Consider the following 23,895-nt stretch of genomic DNA (forward strand, 5'->3'; position numbering starts at 1 on the left):
AAAGACTGTATTTATATTATTCACATGTGAATAATGCTGTATAAAAGACTGTATTTATATTATTCACATGTGAATAATGCTGTATAATAGACTGTATTTATATTATTCATATGTGAATAATGCTATATAATAGACATGAATAATATAAATACAGTCTATTATACAGCTTTATTCACATGTGAATAATGCCGTATAACAGACTGTATTTATATTAGTCACATGTGAATAATGCTGTATAATAGACTGTATTTATATTATTCACATGTGAATAATTCTATAAAATAGACGTGAATAATATAAATAGTCTATTATACAGCTTTATTCACATGTGAATAATGCAGTATAATAGACTGTATTTATATTAGTCACATGTGAATAATGCCGTATGATAGACTGTATTTATATTATTCAGATGTGAATAATGCCGTATAATAGACTGTATTTATATTATTCACATGTGAATAATGCTGTATAATAGACTGTATTTATATTATTCACATGTGAATAATGCTGTATAATAGACTGTATTTATATTATTCACATGTGAATAATGCTGTATAATAGACTGTATTTATATTATTCACATGTGAATAATGCCGTATAATAGACTGTATTTATATTATTCACATGTGAATAATGCCGTATAATAGACTGTATTTATATTATTTACATGTGAATAATGCCGTATAATAGACTGTATTTATATTATTCACATGTGAATAATGCCGTATAATAGACTGTATTTATACTATTCACATGTGAATAATGCCGTATAATAGACTGTATTTATATTATTCACATGTGAATAATGCTGTATAATAGACTGTATTTATATTATTCACATGTGAATAATGCTGTATAATAGACTGCATTTATATTATTCACATGTGAATAATGCTATATAATAGACGTGAATAAAATAAATACAGTCTATTATACAGCTTTATTCACATGTGAATAATGCCGTATGATAGACTGTATTTATATTAGTCACATGTGAATAATGCCGTATGATACTGTATTTATTTTATTCAGATGTGAATAATGCCGCATAATAGACTATTTATATTATTCACATGTGAATAATGCCGTATAATAGACTGTATTTATATTATTCACATGTGAATAATGCTGTATAATAGACTGTATTTATATTATTCACATGTGAATAATGCTGTATAATAGACGTGAATAATATAAATACAGTCTATTATACAGCTTTATTCACATGTGAATAATGCCGTATAATAGACTGTATTTATATTAGTCACATGTGAATAATGCCGTATGATAGACTGTATTTATATTATTCAGATGTGAATAATGCCGTATAATTGACTGTATTTATATTATTCACATGTGAATAATGCCGTATAATAGACTGTATTTAAATTATTCACATGTGAATAATGCTGTATAATAGACTGTATTTATATTATTCACATGTGAATAATGCTATATAATAGATGTGAATAATATAAATACAGTCTATTATACAGCTTTATTCACATGTGAATAATGCCGTATGATAGACTATTTATATTAGTCACATGTGAATAATACTGTATGATTGACTGTGTTTATATTATTCAGATGTGAATAATGCCGTATAATACTGTATTTATATTATTCACGTGTGAATAATGCTGTATAATAGACTGTATTTATATTATTTACATGTGAATAATGTCGTATAGACTATTTATATTATTCACATGTGAATAATGCTATATAATAGACGTGAATAATATAAATACAGTCTATTATACAGCTTTATTCACATGTGAATAATGCCGTATAATAGACTGTATTTATATTAGTCACATGTGAATAATGCCGTATGATAGACTGTATTTATATTAGTCACATGTGAATAATACCGTATGATAGACTGTATTTATATTATTCAGATGTGAATAATGCCGTGTAATAGACTGTATTTATATTATTCACAAGTGAATAATGTCGTATAATAGACTGTATTTCTATTATTCACAAGTGAATAATGTCGTATAATAGACTGTATTTCTATTATTCACATGTGAATAATGCTGTATAATAGACTGTATTTATATTATTCACAAGTGAATAATGTCGTATAATAGACTGTATTTCTATTATTCACATGTGAATAATGCTATATAATAGACGTGAATAATATAAATACAGTCTATTATACAGCTTTATTCACATGTGAATAATGCCGTATAATAGACTATTTATATTATTCAAATGTGAATAATGCTGTATAATAAACTGTATTTACATTATTCACATGTAAATAATGCTGTATAATAGACTGTATTTATATTATTCACATGTGAATAATGCCGTATAATAGACTGTATTTATATTATTCACATGTGAATAATGCCGTATAATAGACTGTATTTATATTATTCACATGTGAATAATGCTGTTTAATAGACTGTATTTATATTATTCACATGTGAATAATGCTATATAATAGATGTGAATAATATAAATACAGTCTATTATACAGCTTTATTCACATGTGAATAATGCCGTATAATAGACTGTATTTATATTAGTCGCATGTGAATAATGCCGTATGATAGACTGTATTTATATTAGTCACATGTGAATAATACCGCATGATAGACTGTATTTATATTATTCAGATGTGAATAATGCCGTATAATAGACTGTATTTATATTATTCACATGTGAATAATGCTGTATAAAAGACTGTATTTATATTATTCACATGTGAATAATGCTGTATAATAGACTGTATTTATATTATTCATATGTGAATAATGCTATATAATAGACATGAATAATATAAATACAGTCTATTATACAGCTTTATTCACATGTGAATAATGCCGTATAACAGACTGTATTTATATTAGTCACATGTGAATAATGCTGTATAATAGACTGTATTTATATTATTCACATGTGAATAATTCTATAAAATAGACGTGAATAATATAAATAGTCTATTATACAGCTTTATTCACATGTGAATAATGCAGTATAATAGACTGTATTTATATTAGTCACATGTGAATAATGCCGTATGATAGACTGTATTTATATTATTCAGATGTGAATAATGCCGTATAATAGACTGTATTTATATTATTCACATGTGAATAATGCTGTATAATAGACTGTATTTATATTATTCACATGTGAATAATGCTGTATAATAGACTGTATTTATATTATTCACATGTGAATAATGCTGTATAATAGACTGTATTTATATTATTCACATGTGAATAATGCCGTATAATAGACTGTATTTATATTATTCACATGTGAATAATGCCGTATAATAGACTGTATTTATATTATTTACATGTGAATAATGCCGTATAATAGACTGTATTTATATTATTCACATGTGAATAATGCCGTATAATAGACTGTATTTATACTATTCACATGTGAATAATGCCGTATAATAGACTGTATTTATATTATTCACATGTGAATAATGCTGTATAATAGACTGTATTTATATTATTCACATGTGAATAATGCTGTATAATAGACTGCATTTATATTATTCACATGTGAATAATGCTATATAATAGACGTGAATAAAATAAATACAGTCTATTATACAGCTTTATTCACATGTGAATAATGCCGTATGATAGACTGTATTTATATTAGTCACATGTGAATAATGCCGTATGATACTGTATTTATTTTATTCAGATGTGAATAATGCCGCATAATAGACTATTTATATTATTCACATGTGAATAATGCCGTATAATAGACTGTATTTATATTATTCACATGTGAATAATGCTGTATAATAGACTGTATTTATATTATTCACATGTGAATAATGCTGTATAATAGACGTGAATAATATAAATACAGTCTATTATACAGCTTTATTCACATGTGAATAATGCCGTATAATAGACTGTATTTATATTAGTCACATGTGAATAATGCCGTATGATAGACTGTATTTATATTATTCAGATGTGAATAATGCCGTATAATTGACTGTATTTATATTATTCACATGTGAATAATGCCGTATAATAGACTGTATTTAAATTATTCACATGTGAATAATGCTGTATAATAGACTGTATTTATATTATTCACATGTGAATAATGCTATATAATAGATGTGAATAATATAAATACAGTCTATTATACAGCTTTATTCACATGTGAATAATGCCGTATGATAGACTATTTATATTAGTCACATGTGAATAATACTGTATGATTGACTGTGTTTATATTATTCAGATGTGAATAATGCCGTATAATACTGTATTTATATTATTCACGTGTGAATAATGCTGTATAATAGACTGTATTTATATTATTTACATGTGAATAATGTCGTATAGACTATTTATATTATTCACATGTGAATAATGCTATATAATAGACGTGAATAATATAAATACAGTCTATTATACAGCTTTATTCACATGTGAATAATGCCGTATAATAGACTGTATTTATATTAGTCGCATGTGAATAATGCCGTATGATAGACTGTATTTATATTATTCAGATGTGAATAATGCCATATAATAGATTGTATTTATATTATTCACATGTGAATAATACCGTATAATACTGTATTTATATTATTCACATGTGAATAATACCGTATAATACTGTATTTATATTATTCACATGTGAATAATGTCATATAATAGACTGTATTTATATTATTCACATGTGAATAATGCTATATAATAGACGTGAATAATATAAATACAGTCTATTATACAGCTTTATTCACATGTGAATAATGCTGTATAATAGACTGTATTTATATTATTCACATGTGAATAATGCTGTATAATAGACTGTATTTATATTATTCACATGTAAAAAAAATACCTAAGTGTTTATTGTCTATTGTGAGCGAACTGTGGTGCTGAATTTCCCCCAGGGATCAATAAAGTACTTTTTATTCTATTCTAATTCTATTGATGTTGTCCAACTACCCTTTGATTGCAGCGTCCAGACCCAGTTTGTACAACGGCATGCCGGCACATTTCATGGGCTCGCCCGAGATGGAGGCGATCTACAAGATGTTGTCCGTCCCCCAGCCTCTCCCTGCCCCCGAGGTCATAACCAAGCAGTACCGGCCAGCCAGCGTGGTGGACAAGGCCCACATCCACGGCAGGTACACGCATGCTTGGAATATGAGAAGTGGAATGTGTTGTGTGCATTGACCCGATTGCTTGGCATACAATGACATATTTGGGTGTTGCCCCCCAGGTGGTTGGATTCATCCCGATGTCTGATGCAGCAGGGCATCCAAGACAACGACAGACTGTGGCTTCGCTTCAAGTATTTTGCCTTCTATGACATCGAGCCTAAGGTGTGTGTGGTTTTACCCAGTACTGTATCTCAAAAGGGGAGTCCACCCTCCATCTTCACTGCAAAAAGTCAGTGTTCAAAAACAAGAAGAAAAAAAAAATACAAAAATGAGGGGTATTTTATTTGAACTCAGCAAAATTATCTGCCAATAGAACAAGAAAATTTGGCTTGTCAAGACTTTCCAAAACAAGTCAAATTAGCTAACCTCAATGAACCCAAAAATACCTTAAAATAAGTATATTCTCACTAATAACAACTGTACTACTATATGAGTACGTATTTTCTCTTGTTTCATTGAAAATAAAACAGCAAAGTCCATTTGGCTGTCATGTTTTAATTATGAGACACAATTGTGTCGAAGTCATGAAATTTTTTTTTCATGCTTGAAATAAGAAATTATTACTTTTAAAAAAGTACCGTATTTTTCGGAGTATAAGTCGCTCCGGAGTATAAGTCGCACCGGCCGAAAATACATAATAAAGAAGGAAAAAAACATATAAGTCGCACTGGAGTATAAGTCGCATTTTTGGGGGAAATTTACTTGATAAAAGCCAACACCAAGAATAGACATTTGAAAGGCAATTTAAAATAAATAAAGAATAGTGAACAACAGGCTGAATAAGTGTACGTTATATGAGGCATAAATAACCAACTGAGAACGTGCCTGGTATGTTAACGTAACATATTATGGTAAGTCATTCAAATAACTATAACATATAGAACATGCTATACGTTTACCAAACAATCTAATCGCTAAATCCCATGAAATCTTATACGTCTAGTCTCTTACGTGAATGAGCTAAATAATATCATTTGATATTTTACGCTAATGTGTTAATAATTTCACACATATGAGTATAAGTTGCACCCCTGGCCAAACTATGAAAAAAACTGCGACTTATAGTCCGATAAATACGGTAAAAAGAAACAGAATGCTGGACGACAGCAAAAACTTACGGCGTCCACAAAAAGTACATCCGCGCATGACATGACAATCAACAATGTCCACACAAAGAAGGATAGCAACAACATAAATAGCCTTGCCTTGCTAACACAAAGCAAGTGTGTGGAACACCAACAAAACAGGAAGGGCCACCAAAATAAGAGCGCAAGACAAGAACTAAAGCACTGCACACAGGAAAACACCAACACATTTAAAATAAGGCACAACGACCTGGCGGAGTTTCATTTTTTTACGTTTTCTGCTGGTGGTGTGCCTCTGGAGTTTTTTTATGAAAAAAATGTGCTTTGCCTCAAAAAAGGTTGAAAAACACTGATATAGTAGATCTTATTGGTGGGTTTTCAACTCAAGAATTGAATGTTTTGGTAGTACCGTATTTTTCGGAGTATAAGTCGCTCCGGAGTATAAGTCGCACCGGCCGAAAATGCATAATAAAGAAGGAAAAAAAACATAAGTCGCATTTTTTGGGGGGAAATGTATTTGATAAAAGCCAACACCAAGAATAGACATTTGAAAGGCAATTTAAAATAAATAAAGAATATTGAACAACAGGCTGAATAAGTGTACGTTATATGAGGCATAAATAACCAACTGAGAACGTGCCTGGTATGTTAACGTAACATATTATGGTAAGAGTCATTCAAATAACTATAACATATAGAACAGGGGTCACCAACGCGGTGCCCGCGGGCACCAGGTAGCCCGTAAGGACCAGATGAGTCGCCCGCTGGCCTGTTCTAAAAATAGCTCAAATAGCAGCACTTACCAGTGAGCTGCCTCTATTTTTTAAATTGTATTTATTTACTAGCAAGCTGATCTCGCTTTGCCCGACATTTTTAATTCTAAGAGAGACAAAACTCAAATAGAATTTGAAAATCCAAGAAAATATTTTAAAGACTTCTTTACTTGTTTAAATAAATTCATTATTTTTTTACTTTGCTTCTTATAACTTTCAGAAAGACAATTTTAGAGAAAAAATCCAACCTTAAAAATGATTTTAGGATTTTTAAACACATATACCTATTTACCTTTTAATTTCCTTCCTCTTCTTTCCTGACAATTTAAATCAATGTTCAAGTAAATTTATTTTTTTTATTGTAAAGAATAATAAATACATTTTAATTAAATTCTTCATTTTAGCTTCTGTTTTTTCGACAAAGAATATTTGTGAAATAATTCTTCAAACTTATGATTAAAATTCAAAAAAAATATTCTGGTAAATTTAGAAAATCTGTAGAATCAAATTTGAATCTTATTTCAGTCTTTTGAATTTCTTTTAAAATTTTTGTTCTGGAAAATCTAGAAGAAATAATGATTTATCTTTGTTAGAAATATAGCTTGGTCCAATTTGTTATATATTCTAACAAAGTGTAGATTGGATTTTAACCTATTTAAAACATGTCATCAAAATTCTAAAATTAATCTTAATCAGGAAAAATTACTAATGATGTTCCATAAATTCATTTTTAAATTTTTTCAAAAAGATTCGAATTAGCTAGTTTTTCTCTTCTTTTTTTCGGTTGAATTTTGAATTTTAGAGAGTCGAAATTGAAGATAATTGTAATTTTTTTCGTGTTTTCTCCTCTTTTAAACCGTTCAACTAAGTGTAAATATCATCAATTATTAATAATAACATAGAGTTAAAGGTAAATTGAGCAAATTGGCTATTTCTGGCAATTTATTTAAGTGTGTATCAAACTGGTAGCCCTTCGCATTAATCAGTACCCAAAAAGTAGCTCTTGGTTTGAAAAAGGTTGGTGACCCCTGATATAGAACATGCTATACGTTTACCAAACAATCTGTCACTCCTAATCGCTAAATCCCATGAAATCTTATAAGTCTAGAACAGTGGTTCTTAACCTGGGTTCGATGGAACCCTAGGGGTTCGGTGAGTCAGCCTCAGAGGTCAAGACACACCCGAATCATCGTGTAAATAAAAACTTCTCCCTATCGGCGTATTACGGATACGGCAACAGCAGAAGTCACACTGGTTTGCAGGTGTGTAATTTGTTGTGAGTTGATGCACTGTGTTGGTTTTGTTGTTTGAACAAGGTGATGTTCATGCACGGTTCATTTTGTGCACCAGTAAAAAAAACATGGTAACACTTTAGTATGGGGAACATATTGTATTTTTTACCTTCTTGAGACCTCCGAAAAATGCTTACCTCTTTAGGACCACCCTTTCTAGATATATAAAGATTTGTATTTACAACATTAATAATATATACAAACTATGTAAATATAAAACAGCTTATTGTGAAAAATGAGTTGGAATTTCACAAGAAAAACTTAGAATTTTGGCAGTATTATAATAAAAGTCGTAATTTTACTCAACGCTAGTCAAAATGTTACGACAAAAACTGAACATGTGTGCGATATTGTGATAAAAGTTGGAATTTTACTCAACAGTCGCAATTTTACAAGAAAAGCTTAACATTTTGGCAATTTTATGAAGAGTAGTAATTTTACTCGACAAAAGTCACAATTTTATTAGAAAACTTCAAAAATGTTGGCAATATTATAATAATTGGAATTTCACTTGGCAAAATTATGACAAAGTCATAATTTTACTCACAAAATGTCACTATTTTACAAGAACACCAAAAAAATTGGCAATATTGTGATAAAAGTCTAAATTTTATATGACAAATGTCACCATTTTACATGAAAAAGTCCTAATTTTACATGAAAAAGTAATTATTTTAGGAGAAAATAGTAACATATTGGCTCTTAACTAGTCATTATTAAGTACTTATTAATGCCTTATTATAACTCTAACCCTCTAACCCTGGCCCTAACCAAATAACTCTAAATTAAGTATTTGTTACTTAGAATATGTTCCCCATACTAAAGTGTTACCAAAAACATAACTTTGTTCAAGGTTCAAGGTTCAAGGTTCAACTTTATTGTCCCCGCGGGGAAATTTGTCTTGGGCACAGTGCATCATTGCTTTCTTAACATACACAAAAACAACAGAACAAAAACACAAGCGCAGACACAACTACAACCAGACAACTAACATTTAAACATCAGAACATGGAGCTTGATAGACATAGATGGCACTTTGATGTAGGCATAAAATCTACAGTATGGAGATAAAGATAAAGTGCCAGTGTACATTGCACTAGAGCTCATAGATAAAGTGCTTTGTGCTAAAGTGCTTAGTTCTAAAGTGCTATGTGCTAAAAAAGTGCTAACCTATGTATTAACATTCTATTGCACCTTGTTGGTCAGCTTAATGGAGGCTGGGACAAATGATAATTTAAAGGCCTACTGAAATGAATTTTTTTTATTTAAACGGGGATAGCAGATCTATTCTATGTGTCATACTTGATCATTTCGCGATATTGCCATATTTTTGCTGAAAGGATTTAGTATAGAACAACGACGATAAAGATTGCAACTTTTGGTATCTGATAAAAAAAAGGCTTGCACCTACCGGAAGTAGCGTGACGTAGTCAGTTGAACATATACGCAAAGTTCCCTATTGTTTACAATGATGGCCGCATGAAGTGAGAGAGATTCGGACCGAGAAAGCGACAATTTCCCCATTAATTTGAGCGAGGATGAAAGATTTGTGGATGAGTAAAGTGCAAGTGAAGGACTAGTGGGGAGTTGAAGCTATTCAGATAGGGAAGATGCTGTGAGAGCCGGGGGTGACCTGATATTCAGCTGGGAATGACTACAACAGTAAATAAACACAAGACATATATATACTCTATTAGCCACAACACAACCAGGCTTATATTTAATATGCCACAAATTAATCCTGCATAAAAACACCTGCGTGTTTGTTATGCTAGCTCCTAGCTCCTCTGCTAGCTCCTAGCTCCATAGAACACGCCAATACAATTCAAACACCCGATCAACACACACAATCACTCAGCCCAAAAGACCGTTTACCTAACCCAAGGTTCATAAAGCTTGTATATTTTTAAAAAGTTACGTACGTGACGCGCACATACGGTCAAGTTATCGAATGTTTAGCAGCCAAGGCTGCATACTCACGGTACCTCATATTCAGCTGGGAATGACTACAACAGTAAATAAACACAAGACATATATATACTCTATTAGCCACAACACAACCAGGCTTATATTTAATATGCCACAAATTAATCCTGCATAATAACACCTGCGTGTTTGTTATGCTAGCTCCTAGCTCCTCTGCTAGCTCCTAGCTCCATAGAACACGCCAATACAATTCAAACACCCGATCAACACACACAATCACTCAGCCCAAAAGACCGTTCACCTAACCCAAGGTTCATAAAGCTTATATATTTTTAAAAAGTTACGTACGTGACGCGCACGTACGGTACGGTACGTGTTATGCTAGCTCCTAGCTCCTCTGCTAGCTCCTAGCTCCATAGAACACGCCAATACAATTCAAACACATGATCAACACACACAATCACTCAGCCCAAAAGACCGTTCACCTAACCCAAGGTTCATAAAGCTTATATATTTTAAAAAAGTTACGTACATACGCAAAAAAAAGCCAAAGCTGCATACTCACAGTAGCACGTCTGCGTCTTTGTCATCCAAATCAAAGTAATCCTGGTAAGAGTCTGTGTTGTCCCAGTTCTCTACAGGCGTCTGTGTATCCAAATCAAAAGTCCTCCTGGTTAGAGTCTCTGTTATCCGAGTTCTTCCATCTTGACTGCATCTTTCGGGAATGTAAACAAAGAAGCGCCGGCTGTGTACTGTTGTGGCTGACTACGTTCGAAAAATACGTCCATTTCGCACCGACAACTTTCTTCTTTGCTTGCTCGGCTTCCTTCTCCATAATGCAATGAACATGATTGAAACAGATTCACGAACACAGATGTCCAGAATACTGTGGAATTATGAAATGAAAACAGAGCTTTTTCGTATCGGCTTCAATGTGGAAGGCATACCCGTGTTCGCCGGGCTACGTCACACGCATACGTCATCCTCAGAGGCGTTTCGAACCGGAAGTTTAGCGGCAAATTTAAAATGTCACTTTATAAGTTAACCCGGCCGTATTGGCATGTGTTATAATGTTAAGATTTCATCATTGATATATAAACTATCAGACTGCGTGGTCGGTAGTAGTGGGTTTCAGTAGGCCTTTAAGGCGGTTCGATTTGCATAGTGGGACCCGGAGTCTTCTCCCTGATGGCAGGGTTCTATATTCAGGGAAGAGTGGGTGTTGTGAATTGGAAATAATTTTCTTAGCTTTTTTCCTAACTGCCTGCTCATAGATGCTCTGTATAGGCTCATATTCTTTCCTCCCTACGATTTTCATTGCCGTTTTATGCATGCCGGCCAGTTTGCTTTTTAGCTTAATGGTTAGGTTGCCAAACCATGAGGTGATCCCGTATCTAATGATGCTCTCTACAATGGCACGGTAGAAAATCATCATGATGTGGGTGCTTACGCCGTACAATCTTAATCTTCGCAAAAAATATAGCCTCTGTTGCAGTCTATTGCACAGTTTGTCAATATGTGTCTTCCAGCAGAGAAGATTATCAATATGAATCCCTAAATATTTATATGAGGATACCTGGGTGATTTCCTGATTTTTGATGACCACTGGCTTATGGTCAGTCACTTTCCTCGGATCCAAAACCATTTCCTGTGTCTTGGTCACATTTAAAATAAGATAGTTGGTATCACACCACCTAATAAATAGGTCTATCTCATCTTGGTACACAGAGGGGTCCGTATCCTTGTGTAGAAGGCTTAGGAGCACGGTATCGTCCGCAAATTTCACCATATAATTGTTAGGGTGCACAGTCCTACAATCATTGGTGTACAATGTAAACAGTGTTGGTGATACAACACAACCCTGTGGGACGCCTGTGTTGCAGTGTTTGGTGTCTGACAGTGTTCTGTTGACCTTCACTTGCTGTGTTCTGTTTGTTAAAAAAGAGTGGAACCATTTGATCAAGATGGAGTTTACACCCATGTCTTTGAGCTTCTCCAAGAGTATGTGAATTTGCACTGTATTAAAAGCTGAGCTAAAATCAACAAATAAAATTCTAGCATAAGCTTTTGTGTTCTCAAGGTGCTTGGAGATAAAGTGCAAGGTGCAAAGGATTGCATCATCAGTACTGCATTCCTGCTTGTACGCAAACTGGTACACATCTAACTTTGGCTTGACATCCTTCATGAGCAGTGACACAACAAATTTTTCAAAACATTTCATAACAATCGAAGTGAGAGCTACGGGACGAAAGTCGTTGTTTGCTGTGACACCGGGCTTTTTAGGCACTGGAGTTATTATTGACTTCTTCCACAGAGCTGGAACAGTGTGAGTGTTAAGTGACTGTTGGAATATTGGACACCATGCTGTAGTTAGTTCCTCTGCACAGCTTTTGAGCAAAAAAGCTGGGAGGCCGTCAGGGCCTGCGGCCTTGCCTGTACGTACTCTACTAAAGAGACGGCGAATGCTAGTCGGGTCGACTTCCAGGCAGCAGGTGTCATCAGTGTCTGGCAGGGACTGCAAAACACTGTCACACTCCTGAGAGAAGTTTTGATGGTCGAATCTCAAATAAAAGTCATTTAGCTCATTTGATTTTTGCTGCTCATCCAGGGTGATGATTTGTTTCTTTGCAGGGTTCATATTAGTGACTGATTTCATTGTGTCCCAACGTTTTTTTGTATTTGACATTTGGAGATGATGTTCCATTGTTTGCCTATGTTGTTCTCTTGCATTAGTGAGAAGTTGTTTGAGTTATTCTGGACAACTGACAGTCCTGCTCTGTCTTTACTTCTAAAGGCCTGCTTTTTCCTATTTATGCAGTCTTTTATTTCTTTTGTTACATAGGGTTTGTTATTGGGATATACTACAATGTTTTTCTTGGGTACCACATTGCCAACACAAAACTCAATGTAGTCCGTTATAGTTACTGTAGCCTCATCTAGTCCTAGTGCATGGAACAGGGACCAGTCTGTGCACATGAAACACCCCTTCAGTGTCTCAATAGCATCGTCTGACCACACATTAATTGTCTTATGCTCAGGTTTAATTGATTTAAAAACAGATTTATATGTGGGTATTAGATGTATGGTGTTGTGATCCGAGTTGGAAAGGGGGGGCTTTGGTTTTGCTGAATATCCCCCCTTTATATTGCCATAGCATTTATCTAGAATCTTGTCATTTCTTGTGTCACATTTTACAAATTGTTCAAAGCCCGGCAAGGCAGTCTCCAGTTTACAATGGTTAAAGTCACCCAAAAAGAAAACAGGAGCTCCGGGTGTGCGCTGCAGCTGTTCATGTGCGCACTCTGCTATGCTCGCAGCAGCTCTGCCTGCATTGCCGCTGGGTGGGACATAAACAGCGGCTATGATGATGTTGCCAAACTCCCTAGGCAGGTAGTAAGGTCTCATAGATAAACACAGCAGTTCTACGTCGGGGCTGCATATGGATTTTTTCACAGTGAGCTGTTTACACCACTTGTCACTCACGTACACGCCGACTCCGCCCCCTTTTCTCTTCCCGGAAGCGTCAGAGCGGTCAGCTCGTACGAGTGAGAATCCATCCAGGTCAAGCAGAGAATCCGGGACGCCTTGGTGAAGCCACGTCTCGGTGAACACCATGATGTTGGTTTCCCGGTATTCAAAGCAGCTCTTTAGGTTGACCCGAAGCTCATCCAGCTTTGGTGCCAGCGATCGCACGTTGCTGAGTATTATTGACGGCAGCGGTGGTCTGTTGATTCGCCGGCGGAGGCGTTCTCGGACACCTCCCCGTCTGCCTCGCTTGCGTTGTGGCCGTGTGCCGGTGTGTGTCGCTCGGATGACTGCCGGTAGATGTTCTGGTGGTGTGGATTGGCGTGGTGTGGGTCGGAGGGACAGTAAGGCATCTCTGGAGTAGACGCGACATCCATGTTCCCATTGCACGTTCGTTGCAAGACAAAAAATTACGCGTTCGCTGATAAAAAAAGAGGATCAGCAGTACGATATAAAAACTTGCTTCCATTGTTAGGGCTCGTGCTACAAACAATTGGTAGTTCAGAGGGCCGAGTTCTTTGTATGTCGAATGTCAATTAATGCCGTGATCAGTTTCACGTAAAGTCACAAGCACCAAAGCATGTTTTTAAAAACGAATAAACAAAACGAACATGATGGTACGAACACTTAAAAAACACACTTAAAAAAAACATGTAAAAGCAACAAGCACAAGCCCTGGTCGCTGCAGTGCTGCGCCCAAGGGAGCTCCCAGTGTCTTGAATTTGAAAAAAAAAAAATTATTTTTCACTAAAAGAAGGGTTCGGTGAATGCGCATATGAAACTGGTGGGGTTCGGTACCAAACAACTAAGTCAAATGACCAAAAGTGTATTTATTAAACAGTTATTAAGCAGTGGCACAAACATTCATGTCATTTCCAAAACAGAAAGTGCAAGATTGTCAGAGACATTTTAAAACAAGCTATGAGTGCACTTTTGTGCATGATGTCACTAAGATGACATATCAAAACCACACTAAATTAAAGTGCACTTTTTGTACAGAACGCCACTACAATAGTTTAAAACAAATAAAGTGCACTTTTGTGCATGATGTCACACAAGATATTTCAATACGTGTCAAATAAAAATGAGCAGCATAATAGGAAATCAAATAGTGTATGTCCTCAACTGCGGACGTTATCTCCTTCTGTTGACTATTTTTTTCATACGGTGTTGATGTGGAAATGGTTGCTTGGGCATTTCGTGGGTGTGGCACCGAGCGGAGATGTTGACATGCGGAGTTTCAAGCACTCTTCACACTGCAAAAAGTCAGTGTTCAAAAACAAGAAAAAAAAAATACAAAAATGAGGAGTATTTTACTTGAACTAAGCAAAATTATCTGCAATAGAACAAGAAAATTTACTTTCCAATACAAGTAAAATGAGCTAACCTCAATGAACCAAAAAAATACATTAAAATACATATGTTCTCACTATAACAAGTGCACTTTTCTTGATAGAAAAAAAAAATATGAGTCCTTTTTTTCTCAATATGTTGAAAAATATTCTTAAATTAAGTAAATGCAAGTGCGCTCGGCATTACATTTCTTGAAACCAGCAAACTTATACTATAAACTAGTTTATTTTTCTTAATGGAAAGAATATATTTCTTAACTGCGAGAGATCATTTAGGACCAAAACACTTAAAACAAGTAAAACACTAACATAAAATCTGCTTAGTGAGAAGAATTATCTTACAAGACAAAAAATAAGCAAATATCACCCTTATTTGAGATATTTAATCTTACTTAGATTTCAGTTTTTGCAGTGCATTCTCTAGCGGGTGACTTTTCAAATGATGCTACATATTAGCAGTAATGCTACTTTTTGTAGCAACGCTTTTGCCCCACACTTGACAAATTACGGTTGTCTGTTCAACATCTTCCCGCTTGAAGCCAAACCACCGCCAGACGATGGACCCCCTGCTGTTTTTCTTGGGAATTAATTCTTCCTTCATTTGTTACCAGATCCGCACCTTCTTTCTCTCGTATTACCACTCGCACCACAGCTAACGTTACCCATGCCGCTACCTCTCTGCTCCGCGAGGGCGTATACGTACAGTATGTGACGTATGTAAGAAAGGTGCGCTTGTTTTATGTCTCTGTGAGAAGGATAGACAAGAAAGAGTGAGAAGAGCCTGTAGTGCATGGGTGTCCAAAGTGCGGCCCGGGGGCCATTTGCGGCCCGCAGCTAATTGCTTACCGGCCCGCCACACATTCTGGAAATGCTATTGCAAAAATAAAAATAAAATACATTTAAGAAAGTGGAATGCAGTTGACACAAAGCTGCCATGCAGGCTGTTTTTTTTTCTTTTGTCTTTCTTCATTTTTCTTTTTTTGCCATTGCTCAAAAAAAAAAAATTAACCAAAAAAATCAATGTTATAATGAATTATTTTTAATTCTCCAATGACTTCAAAAATGTCACTTTAAAACGTTTTGTGTGGAAAAAATATTGCATATATTGTGTGGTTGCCATATAAAAACATCAAACAAAGCATAAAACAAACCAAAATAATAGTTCAAATGTAAAATTAACAGATACATCTGAAGTTGATCTCGTGTTGAAAGTAAAAAATAAATAAATTACTTTATGAGTGGGGCACCTTTTGGATCCCAAAGATATTTAGTGGGATTTTATTTATCTTTACACTGTGATTACTCAAAAATAATAATGAATCAATGTTGTCCTGCATTATTGATTATGGCTCTAATTACTAAAAACTGCATATTTCAGCTTTACTATAAAAAAATGAAATGTCTTTAAAAAAAAATAAGGCATAAAACTTTTTTTTTTTTACTTCATATCAAGCCGAAGTTGATACAGAGATTTACTGTAAGTGTTAAATAAAATTTTAAAAAAAATAATTTGCCTTATTTTTAACATTTAAATGACAGACCATTTATGGAGCCCTAAAGGTAAAAAAATAAAAATAAAATATCAAAATGGCCCCTGCATGCTTTAATTTTTCCATGTGCGGCCCTCAGTGGAAAAAGATTGGACACCCCTGCTGTAGTGTAATGCCTGCAGCTAAAAGCAACTGCGTGACGACGTATACTCCAATATCACCATATAGTCATTTTCTATATCGAGACAAACCCGCGATATATCGAGTATATTCCATATATCGCCCAGCCCTATTTGGACATTTATGTGAAATTTGAATATTTACCCTCAAGTCATGCTAAAATAATAATTACCTTGTTTGGACTCTCCCTTTTTATTTTCCTTGGTTTGGCTTGGTCCTGGTGTTGGCTCCTCCGAGTCATCTTCTGCATGATCGGTCGGTACAGTTCGACATCGACGTCTGGGATGAACCTGTCCCTGTACTCTCTGTCCCTGTCAATGAACCCACAAATAAATAAGCATTCTGCCTCCAATCCTTCACGTAGCCCTAACTACAGAACATAAACACAAATCTACTGGGCCTTGACTAAACATTATCAGGACCTGGTCATGTCGGTACCGCTGGCGACATGACCAGGTCCTGAAGGCCATAGCCGATACCATCTGCAGGGGAGTCAGTCACAGCAAGAGCCTCCGCCCAGTGAAGAGCACCGCTTTCATCAGAGCTGGGGAGAAGTCAACACCGGCTGCCCGGAACACCTCTTCTGGCCTGTTGGCAACAGCACGCGACTGGGAGCTGTCAGTTGATCTGGGCAAGCAGTTGAAGTTCCCTGACGTGGTTGCCAAAACAACACTAAGGCCAGATATTGTGCTTACCTCAGTTGCCTCCAAGCAGGTAATACTCCTGGAGCTCACAGTGCCTTGGGAGGACCGTATGGAGGAGGCCTATGAGAGGAAGAGCGCAAAGTACTCTCAGCTTGCGGAGGAGTGTCCGAGCAATGGGTGGCGAGCGATGTGCCGGCCCGTTGAAGTGGGATGTCGAGGGTTTGTGGGCAAATCCCTCTGCAGGGCCTACAGAATGCTTGGCATCACAGGGGCCAGCCAGCGAAGGGCCATGAAGTTAGCCACAGATGCAGCAGAAGTGGCATCAAGGTGGCTGTGGATCAGGAGGGGAGAGGCGTGGCATGTAGGGCAGTAGCGCTACTTGGACACAGGCTGGGGCCTGATCAACCCTAGCTGGGTCGCCTAGGGGAGAGGGTCTGATTGTTGAAAGACCCGAAACCCCCTGTGATCCTAGGTTACATCACTGAGGATGTGTCCAGTTGCACCATTGGTGTATTTAAAAAGTTGCTTTTCTGGGACAACCAGTGACTACCAGGAACAGTCTGGTTGACCACCAAGTACAGATTGGTGACAGCTGGTGAGACAGTGGACAGCCCGGAAAGACGGCACCGGGGCAGTGAGGGTTAGCATCCCGAGCTGCACCTTCTGCGAGGAAGGAACCCACAACAAGCTACGAATCGACCTACAGGAAATATACCCCCAGGGATTCCCGAGGGGGGGGCGGAAGGGAATCCCACTGGACGGATCAAAGGATGACGACACATGGCAATGGAAACACGACGACGACTATGGAATGCATATGTGGGAAGGTATGTAAGAACCGACATGGCCTGCGGATCCACCAGGCCAGGATGAAGTGTATGCAGAAGGTGGTAGAATCACAGCGCACAGGAACTACGCCTGGTGAGAGACGCAGGAGGAGCCAGGCCCGGAGTCACCCCACAGTGCCCGGAGCCTCCAGGTGATGCAACCACCAGATGCACACAGCACATCAGAACATCGTCGGGTAAAGTGGCCCCAAGCTAGCAAGGAGAAAGAGTGGCTCCAGTTTGATGAAGATGCTGATACCATCTTGGAAACAACAGCCAAAGGGGAAGCTGATCGACGCCTCAAGACGATGACCACAATCATCATCAGCCTCGCTGCAGAGAGGTTTGGACTTGAGGAGAAGCGGGCAGCAAAGTCCCCGTACATCATGAACAATAGAGCGAGTAAAATCCAGCAGCTCAGGCAGGAACTGAAGAGTTTAAGGCAGCAGTTCAAGGTTGCAAGTGAAGAGGATAGGGGGCCTCTTGCGGAGCTACGTTGTATAATCCGCAAGAAGCTGATGACCTTGAGGAGAGCAGAGTGGCATAGGAGGAGGAGGAAGGAAAGGTCCAGGAGGAGAGCTGCCTTTTCGGCAAATCCATTTGGAGTCACAAAACAGCTGCTAGGACAGAAGCGAAGCGGTAAACTGGCCTGCTCCAAAGCTGAGGTCGACCACCACCTCAAGCAAACCTACAGCGATGGATGTAGAGAGCAAGACCTAGGCCCCTGCAGGTCCTTGATCAATCCACCAACACCAACGCTAGACTTCGATGGGAAAGAGCCGGGCTGGAAGGAGATCCAGGAGGTGGTCCGAAGGGCAAGGACGAGCTCTGCTCCAGGGCCCAGTGGAGTACCTTACAAGGTCTATAAGAACTGTCCGAGACTACTCTGCAGACTCTGGAAAATCCTGAAGGTGACCTGGAGGAGGGGCAAGGTAGCAGACCAGTGGAGACAGGCAGAAGTTGTGTGGATCTCAAAGGAGGAAAAGTCTCAGAACATCAACCAGTTCCGAACCATCTCGTTGCTGAGTGTTGAAGGGAAGATCTTCTTCAGCCTCATTGCCAGGCGACTGACAGACTACCTCCTGAAGAACTCATACATTGATACATCAGTCCATAAAGGAGGGATCCCAGAAATATCTGGATGTCTGGAGCACACAGGCGTGGTAACTCAGCTCATCAGGGAAGCCAGGGAGAACAGGGGGGACTTAACTGTTCTGTGGCTGGACCTCGCAAATGCCTATGGATCCATACCCCACAAGCTGGTCGAAGAGGCACTGAACCGGCATCACATCCCAAAGAAGTTCAGAGACCTCATTCTGGACTACTATGCCAACTTCCATCTGAGAGTCTCCTCCGGAAAAACAACCTCCGACTGGCACAGGCTTGAAAAGGGGATCATCACTGGCTGTACAATCTCAGTCATCCTCTTTGCACTCGCCATGAACATGCTGGTGAAGTCTGCAGAAGTTCAGTGCAGAGGGCCCCTCTCCAGGTCTGGAGTCCGACAGCCACCCATCCGAGCCTTCATGGACGACCTGACAGTGACCACTACATCTGTCCCAGGCTGCAGGTGGATCTTGAATGGCCTTCAGGAGGTGATTTCCTGGGCTCGCATGAGCTTCAAGCCGGCCAAGTCGAGGTCCCTTGTGCTAAAGAGAGGGAAGGTTACTGGCAAGTTCTGCTTCTCACTTGGCACCACCAAAATACCATCACTCACCGAGGAACCTGTGAAGAGCTTGGGAAAGGTGTTCAATTGCAGCCTGAGAGACGTAGCCTCCACAAAATCGACCAACCCAGACCTGGAGACCTGGCTGACCGTGGTGGCCAAGTCTGGCCTTCCTGGAAAGTTCAAGGCCTGGATTTACCAGCCGAGATTCTCCCCCGGATCCTCTGGCCCCTCATGGTGTACGAAGTCCCCATTTCAACGGTGGAAGGCTTTGAGATGAGGGTCAGTAGGTTCCTGCGCAGGTGGCTGGGACTGCCACGAAGCCTGAGCAGCATTGCTCTATACGGGCACAATAACAAGCTGAAGCTCCCCATCAGCAGCTTGCGCGAGGAGTTCATGGTGACACGGTCCAGGGAACTCCTACAATATCGGGAGTCCAGTGACCCAAAGGTTGCCCAGGCTGGGATTGAAGTCAGGACGGGGCGGAAGTGGAGCGCTGCCGAGGCTGTGGATGTCGCAGAAGCAAGGCTACGGCAAAGGGTGTTGGTGGGAACAGTGGCGCAGGGGAGATCTGGCTTAGGTAGAAGAAGAACACCTCGCTATGATAAGGCGCAGGGGAAAGAGAAGAGGTCACTGATCCTCGAGGAGGTGCGAGCAGGAGTTGAGGAAAGGCGAGCCTGCCAGATGGCGGGAATGCGCCTGGACCAGATGGGAACAAGCAGCAGAGCGCAAGGTCACATGGACCGAGCTCTGGAAAGCCGAACCCCATCGGATAAAGTTCTTGATCCAGGCGGTCTACGACGTGCTGCCAAGTCCATCCAACCTCTTCACCTGGGGGAAGGTGGAGACACCAGCGTGCCCCCTCTGCCAGAGGAGAGGAACCTTGGAGCACATCCTAAGCTGTTGTCCGAAAGCCCTGGGTGAAGGGCGGTACCGCTGGCGACATGACCAGGTCCTGAAGGCCATAGCCGATACCATCTGCAGGGGAGTCAGTCACAGCAAGAGCCTCCGCCCAGTGAAGAGCACCGCTTTCATCAGAGCTGGGGAGAAGTCAACACCGGCTGCCCGGAACACCTCTTCTGGCCTGTTGGCAACAGCACGCGACTGGGAGCTGTCAGTTGATCTGGGCAAGCAGTTGAAGTTCCCTGACGTGGTTGCCAAAACAACACTAAGGCCAGATATTGTGCTTACCTCAGTTGCCTCCAAGCAGGTAATCCTCCTGGAGCTCACAGTGCCTTGGGAGGACCGTATGGAGGAGGCCTATGAGAGGAAGAGCGCAAAGTACTCTCAGCTTGTGGAGGAGTGTCGGAGCAATGGGTGGCGAGCGATGTGCCGGCCCGTTGAAGTGGGATGTCGAGGGTTTGTGGGCAAATCCCTCTGCAGGGCCTTCAGAATGCTTGGCATCACAGGGGCCAGCCAGCGAAGGGCCATGAAGTTAGCCACAGATGCAGCAGAAGTGGCATCAAGGTGGCTGTGGATCAGGAGGGGAGAGGCGTGGCATGTAGGGCAGTAGCGCTACCTGGACACAGGCTGGGGCCTGATCAACCCTAGCTGGGTCGCCTAGGGGAGGGGGTCTGATTGTTGAAAGACCCGAAACCCCCTGTGATCCTAGGTTACATCACTGAGGATGTGTCCAGTTGCACCATTGGTGTATTTAAAGTCTGCACCACGGCGACGTTTATGTCCTGTGCTGTGCTCAGGAATGGGGTCCTCATCGCCACTGCTGCTTTTCCTCCTGTGCTGATGGTTGGTCATTTGCATCCAGGCTGGGATCATCATTGTCCGATAGGTCTAAATCTGAGTTGTCTTTATCAATCAACCCAAGTAGCTGCACAGAAAAACACTCTGGAAATAAAAACAATGGATTTCAATGGTTTTTAACCCAACTAATTTATGTATGTATATATGTATTTAGTGATTGAATTGTTATGTATTACATTTAGACAATGTACAGCCTTTTAGCTGCACCAGATATACTTGCTTTCTCATTTTACATGTGTGCATGTTTACTAGTATATTAGCTGTTTCGACGAGCTTCAGTCCGTAAGTACACAAACGTGTACTCCATGTTTAGTGACATGCTAATTCTTATTGTTACCCTTTTTTTTTTTTCAAATTTGCTTATCATGACAAATGTCCAACGCTTATATAAATATCTGAATAAGAATAAGCCATAAAATAAGGCAGGACTTCTTACCTGGTCGATTTTTGTGTCTGGAGTGGCCACTTGAATCTTCCCCATTGAGAATTTTTACCATTGTATGTTATGCTCTTCTGACACCACCAGATGGCAGTACAAGTGTCCACATAAGCGGCCATAAGACCCCATTGATTGACATTTTTATTAGTAGATTGCACAGTACAGTACATATTCCGTACAATTGACCACTAAATGGTAACCCCCGACTAAGTTTTTCAACTTGTTTAAGTCGGGGTCCACGTTAATCAATTCATGGTCAATTCCAATTCAGTAGTGTACACAACTTTGGAAATAAGAGCTAAAAGGTGCTGTTCACGTATGTGGCCACTAAGCTTTTAGAGGTTTTAAACTTTAAACAAGTTGCTTGTAACTGGTCAAAGCCAGTATGCAGTCAATGGTCAAAGGTAAATGCAGTCATACAGTGGATCAACTTGAAGCCAGCAGTTCAAACAAACAAATGAAGTTAGTTGAGTGAGCAAATGAAGAAGCTTGCAGGTACAAGTTAAGCATATCAATGGTCATCAAATGAAGAAGCATATTCACCCACCATTGGTGTGTTCGGAGAAACTTGTAGAGTGGATCTTGCTGTTCTTCCTTGCATGCAGCTTGTTTGGTGAATGAATCTGACTGAACCTCCAATTCCTTTCCAGGTGCCTTCAATCAGTCATTTGGTGGCCATTTTCCCTTGGCATTCTGGGAATTGTAGTTCTCAATGGTTTGATTGATTGATTGAAACTTTTGTTAGTAGATTGCACAGTACAGTACATATAAAAGTAGATTTTCAAGACAAAAAATTATTTTCATTGAAAAAATTGGGACTTTCAATGTAAAAGTTGATTTTCATGACAAAAAATGATTTTCAAGGTAAAAGTTGATTTTCAAGGAAAAAAATGATTTTCAAGGAAAAAAATGATTTTCATGACAAAAAATGATTTTTCAAGGTAAAAAGTTGATTTTCAAGGTAAAAGTTGATTTTCAAGACAAAAAATTATTTTCAAGGAAAAAAATTATTTTCAAGGTAAAAGTTGATTTTCAAGACAAAAATTATTTTCAAGGTAAAAGTTGATTTTCATGACAAAAAATGATTTTCATGACAAACAATTATTTTCAAGGTAAAAGTTGATTTTCAAGGGAAAAAATGATTTTCATGACAAAAAATGATTTTTCAAGGTAAAAAGTTGATTTTCAAGGTAAAAGTTGATTTTCAAGACAAAAAATTACTTTCAAGGAAAAAAATGATTTTCAAGGTAAAAGTTGATTTTCAAGACAAAAATTATTTTCAAGGTAAAAGTTGATTTTCATGACAAAAAATGATTTTCATGACAAACAATTATTTTCAAGGTAAAAGTTGATTTTCAAGATAAAAGTTGATTTTTAAGGAAAATCAACTTTTACCTTGAAAATAATTTTTTGTCATGAAAATCAACTTTTACCTTGGAAATAATTTTTTGTCTTAAAAATATCAACTTTTGCCTTGAAAATCAACTTTTTACCTTGAAAACTCATTTTTTGTCATGAAAATAATTTTTTTCCTTGAAAATCAACTTTTACCTTGAAAATAATTTTTTGTCATGAAAATCAACTTTTACCTTGGAAATAATTTTTTGTCTTGAAAATCAACTTTTACCCTGAAAATCATTTTTTGTCATAAAAAATCATTTTTTGTCATAAACATTTTTTGTCATAAAAAACATTTTTTGTCATAAAAATCATTTTTTGTCATAAAAAAAAAATTTTTTGTCATAAA

At 38.0% G+C, this 23,895-nt stretch overlaps 1 protein-coding gene and 1 long non-coding RNA gene across 3 annotated transcripts in view; one reads left to right on the top strand and one right to left on the bottom strand.

The window, feature by feature from the left end:
• Nucleotides 1–23,895, top strand: part of fermt3b (FERM domain containing kindlin 3b) — a 97,072-nt gene that overhangs the window by 39,516 nt on the left and 33,661 nt on the right. For both annotated transcript variants that reach the window (XM_062044214.1, XM_062044215.1), the window contains exons 5-6: nt 4,984–5,152; nt 5,248–5,350. In XM_062044214.1, coding sequence (XP_061900198.1) covers nt 4,984–5,152; nt 5,248–5,350 — 272 coding nt within the window. The remainder of the gene's footprint in view (nt 1–4,983; nt 5,153–5,247; nt 5,351–23,895) is intronic.
• Nucleotides 14,915–22,776, bottom strand: LOC133648281 (uncharacterized). Its single transcript, XR_009825837.1, has 3 exons — nt 22,696–22,776; nt 16,984–17,122; nt 14,915–15,045 (listed from the first exon to the last, which is right to left on the bottom strand). It is a non-coding gene; the product is annotated as an uncharacterized LOC133648281 (long non-coding RNA).

The sequence above is a fragment of the Entelurus aequoreus genome, linkage group LG04, assembly GCF_033978785.1.
Source record: "Entelurus aequoreus isolate RoL-2023_Sb linkage group LG04, RoL_Eaeq_v1.1, whole genome shotgun sequence".
NCBI lineage: Eukaryota > Metazoa > Chordata > Actinopteri > Syngnathiformes > Syngnathidae > Entelurus > Entelurus aequoreus.